Consider the following 11,619-nt stretch of genomic DNA (forward strand, 5'->3'; position numbering starts at 1 on the left):
CACTATTGCCAACTCTCAACGTTTGAATTTACTGAGAATAGTACCAGATCTTCATAGCCTACATACATTGCACTGCATCTGCAAAAAGCCCGTTGACCAGTCGGGCACACATGATCAGCATCGGATGAAGGCATGAACCATGCATGGATTGTTATCGGAACCAAACATTCGTCCATCTTTCACATCTTATTTCCCCCCTTTCCGTTTTTGTGAATGACTAGACGTTTTCATTGTTTTCCCTGATCTACTCACGGACAAGCGACTTTCAACGTCTCTTTGATATCATGGACTAGACACTGCGGGTCGAGGCTATATTGACAGTGTGGCTCAGTCGGCACAATTGACAAACCGGATTGGCCGGAGATGGTAGTATCTGGTAGACAGCCTATCATCAGTTTTTTGTTAGTTGAGCAAGTTCAAAGTGGTCTTCCTTAGACCAGAATAGGTCCCTCCCAGTGTTGCACAACAACGCATCCCGCGGCTAGCGACAGGTCATACGGGAGGATGCACGAATAAGGCATAACTAGGAAATTAAAAGGGAATTAAGAGAAGAGGGGAAACCAGAAAGTCTAGTAAAAAAAAAAAAAAAAAGAGAGAAAGAAAGAAAGGGAAACAAAAATAAGAGAAAAAAGCTAATCAGACGTAGCGGGATGCTTCGTCCCGTGATATGATAGTATTTCCCTAGGAGGGAACCTACATTTGCCATTCAGTCGAGACGAATGGATTATACAGATAGCAACAGGAGGTTCAACCCATTGAATCTAACTCTTCTTCATATCAGAAGGGCGACCTTGCATGCTTTCGGCCATCTGGAGCACTCCACCCTATTTCTGTCTAGCCTGGCACGTTGACATTCCTTTGTTCAAACGTGGGACAGACGATTCGCATGGCCCACACCGTGTTTGCGCTCGGTGGCCGTTAACCGTCAGTCCCTTAGTCCACGATGGCAGCTCTATGTATGTTTGCACCAATCCGCCACCATTGCATGCAGGTAGGGCGAGTGACCGAGGCGGGAGTATTGAAACATTCCGAGGTTTGTTGATCCACAGCTATGGAGACAACGGAGCCTTACATCAATCCCAAGGGCTCACTGACTATTGCCAGAGACACCGGCTGCACTGCGACGGGCCTCATGGTGTCACAGTCTATCTCAATATGACAATCGACGACTTCCCTAGAGTTGTCATTGGACTGGCCTCTAGAGACCATCACAAGACGCACCATCAAGTCAAACAGAGACTGTCATGCTGCGAGATGTCAAGTATATTAAGATAGCTTCAGTAGCCCCTCGAATTGATATCCATCGAAAGCTTTTTTCTCTTTTTCTTCTCAAGAAAGCACTAAAGAATCTCTCGTCTATCCACCATCACTTTTTCTACTCAGAGCGTCCGAGACTACCACGCACCGAGGCAACAAACAGCCCGCTTTCCTTTTCAAAGCCCACCTCCCATTTCCAACCCCCATATACATCAATTATCAAGCTCATAGCAAAGCTTCACACCTACTACAACCCCTCCCACCTTCTCAAATACTACACACACCACACTACCAATGCCGCCGCAACGAGGACCCTACCCCACCACGACCACCATGCCCGAAGTCCGCGGCCTCAAGTACGACGAATCCGACATGGCCCTCTTCCACGCCAAACTCTCCTACCACTCCACCATTGAGGAGCGCCTGGCTCTCAAGGACACCAACCTCACATCCATCTGCGACCACCAGTTTAAGATCCTCAAACGCTGGGAGATGCTGAAGCAGGTGGAGAAAGAAATGGCGGACAAGGGCAAGAGCCTGTCGCCCGCGGAGAAGAAGCAATTGGCTCAGTACGAATGGCGATACAAGACGTTGGAGGAGGTTGCAACCAACAGTACGGGGTGAGGGGAGGGTTGAGCTCTTCTTTCTTTTCTTTTCATCTTTTCTAAACTATTTTTTATTTCTTTCCTATTCATTGGTTTCTTTCTTTTCTTTTTTCATTGATACATTCTTAAATTTTTTTTTCCATTTTACTTCTTCCATTTTACTCTTATGACTATTGTTGCCTTGTCATGGGAGCGTCATCGAAGGAGTGGTTGCATCGTTGGCGCGGGATCTTTAGAATTCAATAATGAATCTTTTTCTCCCTATTCCTTTTTTATTCCCTTGTTGATTCTCCTTTCATATTCTATTCAAGTTTTTTTGATATAAAAAGACTACACTGTTTCCTCACTCAATTCCTCCCCGTTTCAACCTCTACTAATGGCAAGAGATTAACAACAATGCCCTATACTCCAGCCACAACAACAAACGTCCATGGACCCTAGCTTCAGAAGAAGAGGCAAAGAACGAAAGAGAAAAGGAGAAAAACAAAGGTCGAACAAACAGCGTCACCCTCCGCCCAACATCCAACGCGCATATCCACAAAGTGTAACATATAGACCTTCTGTCCAACACACTACATCAGTAACCTACTCACATTACGTCGTCAGCTATAGCCTTAGCCGCTCCTCCCTGTCCTATATATCTCGCTCACCTTCAATGACGGAGTACACTACACTACACTACATACCTACAGAGCCCACTCGCTACACAACCGTCGGGACAGACGAGCCCATGATCTATCTACATATCTCACCACGCGACCAACTCAATCTAGTCGTGACATGCCCCCCCCGCCTTGTGCTTAGGTAATTATGTTGTTTATTACTCCGACGGTCAGGTAGGTAGGTAGTAAGTATCGTGTACGTTGCATACATATGCATGTATGTATATATTTACCCCTTGGGGATTAGATTGGACTGGATTGTGTACCGGGAGCGGGGGAGAGAAGTAAGACACAAGGTGCACGTCATGTCATTGTGCTGGGATTATTGTACAGGGTTGTTGCTTGGCGGGTTGGGTGGAGAGAGGCTCGGAGGGAAGAAGGACTGTTGGGTTGCTCTTTTTTTTTTTGCTCTTGCTCTGTTGGTGGGTTTCTACCATGATACAGAATACAATAGGTAGGGAAGGAAGGGAATTAGATAGCTGGTATGATATCTCCTATTTTAGTGAAGTTTGGAATCATACCTACATAACGCCCAGTCGTAGCCAATTATATACTATATACAGAACAGAAGATAGCTGTTTCCAAACAGAACACAGTAATTCCGAATGCAAGAAACCCAAAGACAGAAGTCAAAGAATAGAACCAAATGAAATACCAAAGAAAAAGTAGACGAACACTTGCACCAAAGGCAAAATCTTTGAGATAAATTAATCGCGGATTTGTAAGAGAGCCTAACGTCTGAACAAGTAATAGAACATTTTAACCAGGACAGGTATCTGGAAAACCCGATAGAAAAAAATAAGAAAGGGGAAAAAAGGGAAAGGAAAACTTCTTCTTCGATCGGCGTCTTGTTGTAAGTTTTAGACATGATCGCTATACTCGTCAATCATATCCTTCATCATCGTCAAGTGTAAACAAAACATAGGTTTAAACATGAGAAATCCGGACCTTACGCCGTTGAACCTATTATAGACGCCAGTTGGTGTGGGATGAGAATATGCGATGGGGATTAAATTAAGGACAAAGAAGGGGAAGGCAGAGGAGAAGGACGAAGCACCCCTCGGCCTACTTGACTGGCAAGGATCGGGGTCCGCGCGCAGGGTCATTGCATTGTGCGAGAGCATCAACTATTTCTCCTTTTTCAATCTCTTGGGTAGAAAATGGAGAAAAGGCCTCTTAAGTCAACTAGTCTCCCCTTGCTGCTGAGGCGGCGGCGGCGGCAGTGGCTTCTCTTCTTCCGGCGTCAGCCCAAGAACCTGTGTATCAGAACCCGACGACGAAACACTATTCGGCGTGCCCGCCTCATGGCTAATACTTTCTCTCGCGCGGATCGACAGCCGCGTTCGCGTATACGTCGGGACCGGCGCAAGGTACTGGTCGAGCATCTCGCAGAGCACCGTTGATCGGACAGGCTTGGGAAGGTAGTTGTTCATTCCTGCGTCGAGACACTTTTCGCGGTCGCCTTCGATGGCGCTGGCGGTCATGGCGATGACGAGCACTTCGTTGACGTTGGGGTCGGGGTCTCTGCGGATTTCACGCGTCGCGTTGTAGCCGTCTAGCGTTGGCATTTGGACATCCATTAGGACCACGTGGAATGGGCGTCCTTCGCGGGAGCGTGCTCGCAGTGCTTCGACCGCTTGGCGGCCGTCGCTGACGGCTTCGCATTGCAGATTCAGCCCGTTGACGAACTTGACGGCGATCTTCTGGTTGATGGGGTTGTCTTCGGCGATGCATATCCGGATTTGATCACGAGGGACCTGAGTGAGATCGCGGGCAGTGGGCGTGGGCGAGGCCTTCGCTTCAACCTGTTTCAAGTGCTTAGACCATAGGGACTTTGCGGGATCCTTGGCCTTGTTGAAAGAGAGATGGAAGGTCACAGTGGTGCCATTGCCGAGAGTGGAATCGAGCCAGATTGCACCACCCAGAACATCCTCAATAATTGCCTTGCAGATACTGAGCCCAAGACCGCTGCCGCCATAGGACCTAGCGGTAGAACTATCCGCCTGAGAGAACGGCCGGAAAAGTCGAGCCTTCTGCTCCTCGGGAATGCCGATGCCCGTATCAGACACCGAGCACTCCAATCGGACGCGGCCCTTGCCTTCTCGGGAAATCTTAGCCTTCACAGTGACAGACCCCTTCGGCGTGAACTTGTAGCTGTTGCTGAGAAGATTCATGAAGATCTGGTGCAACCGAACAGGATCGCCAAGAACGACAAGATCTGGCGGTACCTTGTCCAGGTCCTCTATAGTCTCTAGGCCCCGGTCTCGGTGTGTATAGCGCAAAGCACGTACAACCTCAGCGATCGTCTCCTTAATATTAAGCGGCACGGTAGAGATCTTCATCTTTCCAGCCTCCAACTTCGAGAAATCCAGTATATCGTTGATAAGCGTAAGCAGCGTATCAGCACAGACGCGAATAGACTCGACATATTCATCTTGCTCCTTGTCTAAACGGGTTCCCTTGAGAAGCTCAGACAAGCCGATCACACCGTTCATCGGCGTACGCAGGTCGTGTGAGATGTTGGCCAGGAATATAGACTTTGCCTTTGCCGCATCTTCTTTGAGCTTCACGTTGTGCTTAGCTTCTGCTTCCGCCACCTTCGCCTTTTGCTCCGCCTCGCGAGCTTGTGCCAGAGCGCGCTTTTGAGATTCGACCATCGATGCATTCGTAGCGCCGACCTTGCGGATCTCCCGGAAAAGCAACGCATTGGACAAGGAGATCCCAATCTGGTTGCACAGCAAATGGAGAACGACAAGATTCCGCTGGGTAAAGGAGTTGGGTTTCCCTTCGATGTGGATCACCCCAAGAAGATTTTCCGCCTGCATTATGGGCAACGCGATCACGGACCGACCGAGCGGGTACCGACTCTGGTAGGCCTCAATCACGTTGGAGAAACGCTCGTCTTCGAGAACATTATGAACGAGAACCTCTTCCCGGGTGCGCATGACGTAGTGAGAGATCTGCTGGGCCATTTTGTCCTCGACCTCCGAGAAAGGGAGGCCATCAACGAAAGACCTCTGGCCCTTTTCAAGGTCGCCCGCTGCGGCAACGGTAAAGTTGCCGTCGAAATTCGTTGCGATCACCGCAAAATCAGACCCGTTGCACGATTCCAACACGATTTCGACCATCTTAGCCAGAAGCTTCTCGATCTGGAGTTCAGAGGACATCACTTGGCTGGACTCGAGGATGCTCGATAAATCGATAATATCGAGTCCGACGCCGGAAATATCGAGAGACCTCTCGCCAGTAGTGACCCCATTCTGCTCTATCCAGCGATGTTTCCGGTCATCCTCGTCCATATTCTGGCCTACGCCCATGTGTTCCGGGGCTGTGCTGTGATCGATTGCAAGGAGCGAGTCGACGGTTTGACAAGCTGCGTCAGCGTTTCTAGATGACGTCGCTGTTTTCAAGAGCCATTCGTGTTTTTCGGTTAGCTGGGCCGCCTTGCCTGCGGCACTTATTGCGGCCCATGCACCAATGGCATCCTGCATCACCGAACGCGCTGCTCGTTTGGCACCGCGGCGAATCAAGAATTCCCCTGCTCCCGTAATTAGCGCGCTGTTCAGTTTCCACTGCTCAATGGCAGCGAGAGAGGCGGGGGACGTACCGTGCAATTCAAGCGCGAGAGCCTCTTCCATAGGCCAGCCGTGGATTTGGCAATGATCGATCGCCGCCTGTCACATAGTCAGCGGACTTATCCTTGAATTACTCCAATATTGACAAACCTCAAAGGCTTGAATAGCCGAAGTATGGTCATTCCGAAGTTCGGAAATCAACGCTTCTAATATCAATGACCACATCCCATAGTTCGCATCACAAGCACTGCGAGCGAAATCGACCTCCGCTTTATACTTCAGAACCGTCTTGAGACTGCCATCTAGATACCCACCAGCGGGGTATTCGTGGTGAAGGGTGAGAAGAGCAAGCGTGAGATAAAAGTAGACAACGTAAGAGACTCGAGCAGACCAGAGCCTGGGCATTGTTTCCATCATCTGGATGCCTAGCTCGATCGTTTTGGCGTGATGTCCATACACAAACAAAGGTATCATGGCCAGTCCCCAGTATATGTCGCGAGGTCGATCAGCATTGCTGGCATTATTTTCTAAGAAGGCAATGTATTCGTGGGAGCAGTGCTGCTCGTCGCTCATAATCGTATTGGGGTCGTGATGGAACGTTTTGCCTTGCAGGGCACGCGCGACTTGTCGGACAGCAAGGAGGCTGGCACCTCCGCGGGTATCATTCGTCCAGTCTGGAAGATCTTCGGGGCTCTCATTGCAAAAGCTCTCCAGCTGAGTCATGTCATGACCTAGGAACAGCCTTGTCATCGCCATCGAGGAGAGGCTGATCAACGTGATGTACGGATCGCCCATGGACAGGGAAGTCTCCACAGAGTCCTCAAGCGCCGGAAGGGTCGATGCTAGCGGCACGCGCAAATGACTCACGTAGAGATTGTGAACAATTGAGCCTCGGCTTTGGGTCCATGGTTCGGGACAGCGCTCAAGGAGAACAAGTGCATAATCGGAGAGTCTCACGGCCAGGTCCAGGTCCCGGAAGCGGCTGAAGGAGACCATGGCGAGGTGAGAGCAGCCTATCGAGATTTGAATGAATCCGCCTTTGAACAAGTGAAGGTTCATCATCTCAATCGCCATCCGGTAGAAAGTCAACGGGTCATCCCAATACGTGACAGCCATTGCCTCGGCCATGACCGAGCCGATGGTTATCATGTTAATGTCCTTGCTGACAGGCTTGCGTATTATGGCTCCGAGGTCAGCCTTGTCAAGGTGGGACTTCAAGTTCTTGTATGCGACGTCACATTCATCATATGTGGTGAACTCTCGGAGATGAACACCGAGTTCCTCAAGGCATGTGACTAGCGAATCCATGGACCTCAGGTGATTACCCATCTGGGCGTAAATCTTGGCTTTCACAATCCACGCCCGTGATTTGCACACGGCGCTCTTCCCATGTTCGAACACCTTGTCGAGCAAGTCAAGAGATTCAGTATTATGTCCCTGAGACCATGCCATTTCTGCGGTCGCGAGATACAGTCGCAATGTTTCATCATAGTAGACGTCGGTGTTGTTGTCATCCCAAGGCTCATCTTGGAGGAAAGCAATGCAATGACGGAAATACCAAAGCGCCGTTGGCCGTGCTCCAGATTGAGAAGCAGTCTGCGCAGCATCCCATAGTATCTTTCGGTAGTCGAGCCGTTGCACGACACGGGACCGTATGATTCGCGACGCCAAGGCCACATGGCGAGCCATAGCATAGCGGCTACGGCGGTCATGATAATACTTCATCATAGCTTGCGAAATGATGAAATGCATCTTCTCGATTTTGCGACCGTCCGTCAAAGACGCTGCGGCTTGCGCAAGTCTATCATTGGCAAACCTGCAAGATCATGTCAACCAAGGTCTTAGGGGGCAGTATTGTCGAAGGGGCCCATACCTGAATTCATCGTCGGTCTTTCCTGGAACGATGAGGTTTGCTTGGACAAGATACTGCAGTCCAACTACTATATCCCCCTCTGTTTGTTTGATCATACTAGCATTCTGCGGGCATGTGAGATCGATAGACTTATCATCTTCACTCGAGTATAGAAATTCGCCCGTGAGGAGCTTCTGCACAAGGTAGAATGGAAAGGGGCTCCCCAACAGGGACCCCCAAACGAGTATCGATCGAGCAGCGGGGGGAACTTCTTGGAGGCGTCGAGCGAGGAAGGTGAGTCCGAGGCCTTCGCCATACTCAGGAGCGACAAATTCCGTGAATATCCGGTCGAGATCGAATTCCCATATCGAATCCTTCCATGAGTACCAGATGCAATTTTTGCTGTAGCAGGTCTCGAGCATCATGCGCACATAGAATGGGTTTCCTAAGCTCTTCTCCTGAATGATAGCCGAAAGAGCTGTCAGCGTCGGGTTTGGTTCTTGATGCATTGTAGAGGCCACAATCCCCATGACCTCTTCCTCTCCAAGCGGCTTCAGGACAATCCTTGTCACATTGGGACCTTCCGCTTCGAAAAGATTTTTCATGATATGCGATTCCAACTCGGATTTGCGACTGGTCAGCATAAGCACGCATGGAATTTTCGCTTTCATGATATTCACGATAAGGTCGAGTGTTTCATCATCGGCATAGTGCAAATCGTCCACGCCCACACAGATTAGTTTATAGTTTGAGAGCGTTTTGAGGATTTCCAGAAATGTCTCCATCAACCGCATGTTCTTCGATGCCGCGTTTGTCAAGAAGAACTCCACGGAGCTCTGACCGTGGTCAAGGTGGGGCAGAGCCACACGTTTCGATGGCTCGCCTTTGGTGGAATCGTCTTTGAAGATATGCTGCGCAGCAGAAAACTTAGGCGAGATTTGCTTTTCAGTGCGACCTGAAGACATGAGTTGCTCCGGGAGTTCCAGAACTCGGTGGAGCGTCGGCCACATGGGTCGCAAAGCAGTGCGCAAGTTGTCATGGTAGTCGGTTGTTACATCCCGTTCCGAAAAGATCTGGCGGAGAAGGCTGGCGAGAATCTTCGCAAAGGGCTCAAAGGGCACTCTTCGTGCGCGATCCAAACGAGCAATCCCGATGTAGCCGAGCTTACGTATCGCCGGTTGCACACGATTGAGGAGATCAGTCTTTCCTATCCCAGCAGCGCCACAAATGGTGACGACCTCGCATTTCCCGGCGCGGCGAACCTTGTGCGGAACTCTGTGACGGTTGATACCAAAGGCATCCAGGTGGCTCAGGGAGTTAGTGCCAGTAGACGGATGGCTCTCTCGATCCACATTTTCCCAAGAGGCGCGCGACTCCACTGGCGACTTTGCTTTGCCTGAGCCAAAGCTAGCTTTGGGGGTGGGAAGGGAAGACTCGGTGCTGTGGAGAGATTCATGCGTCGACACGCCCCCAAGGTTGTTGGCGCTAGGGTTTGAGGTCGATTTAGACTGTAGTTGGAACGATCCAGATTCACTGGAACCCGACGCAATTTCGAAGCTATCAACACGACTGTCCGACACGGAAGAAGTTGAACCGAGTCCGTTAGAGGATTGCGCAGAAACCCGGGAGTGGGCATACTGTTGGCGCCGGGCGACTTTCTCAACGACGCTTAGTATCTTCCCGTATTCTTCTTGTCTGCCAAACATGCGGGTCGGGAGAGTAAAGAAGGACGAGACATCACGTTGTGCGATCTGGAAGTCCTTCAGCGCTTCGCTATCGCCATCCCCGAGTAGCTGAGCAATCTGAGCCAAATCTCTTTTGACCGAAGAAATCGTGTGGTAGCGCTCGTTGACTGCCTTCCGTGTCATTTTCTGGATGACAGCGGAGACAGCGTCTGGGATATCCATCCTTTTCGCTGAAATGGGAGGTAATTTCTTCCCCAAAACATTTTGCACGACTTCAACAGGGTCGCTCCCAGTAAATGCGGGCTTTCCGGTAAGCATTGTCCAAAAGAGCACGCCCAGCGCATAAATATCCGTTCGGCTATCCGGTTCAGTCGGCATTCTTCCCGTCTGCTCTGGCCCGATGAACTGTAGTTTGTTCTTGACGCCAAGCTCTCTCGAGACCGTCAACCAGCCTTCGCTAAGGACATTATCGAATGACTTTGCGCCATTACCAGTATTCGTGAGCTTCACCGACCCGGTTTCTTTATTGAAGTGAAATGCGTCTCCACGGATTTCACCATGGACGGTTTTCAATCCATAGTGAAGAAGCTCCAAGCAGTCGCACGCGCCAATTGCAAAATCCAAAAAGACCGGAAGGGAGACCTGCTCCCCTGGAGTTGGCTCGTTGCTATCACCCCTATCTCCGACGGCAAACCAAGCAGGGCCAAACGCCACCATCTCCCGCAGCATGTTCGGGCCCGGGTTTTCGAAGATGGCCACCAGGAGAGGACCGTCATCGTCGGGGTCGGATGGCATCCGTATAAGATCAATCGGGCGTATAGTGTGGTTGCAGTCCGGGTCGGACGTCTGCACGATAGACCTCAGCATGTGGAACTCGCGCTCGAGCCTCACGATGTGAGACGAGACCCGAGCTATCACCGGTGTCCAAATTGGCTCATGGTCGGCGCGCGACAGCGAGATATCGCTGCTCGTTTCGCTCAGGCTACTTCTCCATTGGTGCCGAATTTGGGGACGTGACTCGGTCCGCGGGGAGTTGCGCGTGAGGCTCGACGGTCCCGACGAGGTCGCCGCGGGGGTGCTGACGTCGGATTCGGTCGAGTGGCGGAGGCCGAGAACATGCCAATGGTTGTAAGTCGAATGAAACGGCTCGACTGATTGATCCCAGGTGTATCCAGGCAGCTGCGCCAATCTTTCGAAGAGCCGTGCTGGAGGGAGCGGTAGGTCCTCGCCAAGGATATGACTGTCGTCCATCGCAACCAAAAATCGAGCTATCCTTGACTATCACACTTTCCTCTCAACACACAGCCATATGTCAAAATATCCGGGGAATTCGTTCAAAATGTCAAAAAGGACGTTGGGGGTGGAGAGGCCGGTGTCATAGAGGGAAGGGGCAAATCGCTCTACCGTTCTATCGAGACGAGAGGCAAGACGCCTATCCCTCGTAAGACGGGAGGGAGGGGGGTACAGGCGTCGTATAATCGAAGGCGCGGGGAAGAGATAGCGCTCAACTCGCTTTCGAAGGTAAGTCGAGACGACAGGCGGGATAAGCTAGATTTGCCACGGTGCAGCTGCAACAATTCTCAGCGGCTCAAAGAGAGGTTGCAAGTGGGCGGGGGAGCACCTGATCTGGGCGTTTCCGAAATAAGTCTTTTTTGGCCCGCTGGTTCGAGTGTTGTTCCTGCCTCAGGCAGCTAGGTCACAGGCACTATTCAGGAGGGCTGAGTCAGCCATCATCGGACTCCCACGACAGCATAATAATCAACAATGTGCAAAGATTGAAACCTTGAGATAGGTTCGATAAGTTTGATTTCTATATATCCATCAGAGGTGGAATTTCAATCTAAACAGGGCTTAGTAGGTGATATATCGCTAGTCCTTCATCAAGCAGTGTTCCATATTAATGCGGGTAACTGATTAGATATATTGCTTAAACTTCCCACAACCTCATTCAATTCATACTACCAGCAGATCAAACCAAATCCT

At 50.6% G+C, this 11,619-nt stretch overlaps 2 protein-coding genes across 2 annotated transcripts; one reads left to right on the forward strand and one right to left on the reverse strand.

The window, feature by feature from the left end:
- Nucleotides 1-1,551: 1,551 nt before the first annotated feature.
- Nucleotides 1,552-1,881, forward strand: P168DRAFT_314634 (uncharacterized protein; the record flags this gene model as incomplete). The annotated part of the gene is made up of 1 exon (XM_024839804.1): nt 1,552-1,881. The coding sequence occupies one exon, from the start codon at nt 1,552-1,554 to the stop codon at nt 1,879-1,881; it is 330 nt and encodes a 109-aa protein (XP_024697147.1).
- Nucleotides 1,882-3,705: 1,824 nt separating this feature from the next.
- Nucleotides 3,706-10,887, reverse strand: P168DRAFT_314635 (putative sensor histidine kinase/response regulator; the record flags this gene model as incomplete). The annotated part of the gene is made up of 4 exons (XM_024839805.1): nt 3,706-6,062; nt 6,132-6,198; nt 6,250-7,915; nt 7,973-10,887. 4 exons carry the CDS (start codon nt 10,885-10,887, stop codon nt 3,706-3,708), a joined length of 7,005 nt encoding a protein of 2,334 aa, XP_024697148.1.
- Between the last annotated feature and the right edge of the window lie 732 nt (nt 10,888-11,619).

This window comes from Aspergillus campestris, assembly GCF_002847485.1.
Source record: "Aspergillus campestris IBT 28561 chromosome Unknown P168scaffold_1, whole genome shotgun sequence".
Taxonomy (NCBI): domain Eukaryota; kingdom Fungi; phylum Ascomycota; class Eurotiomycetes; order Eurotiales; family Aspergillaceae; genus Aspergillus; species Aspergillus campestris.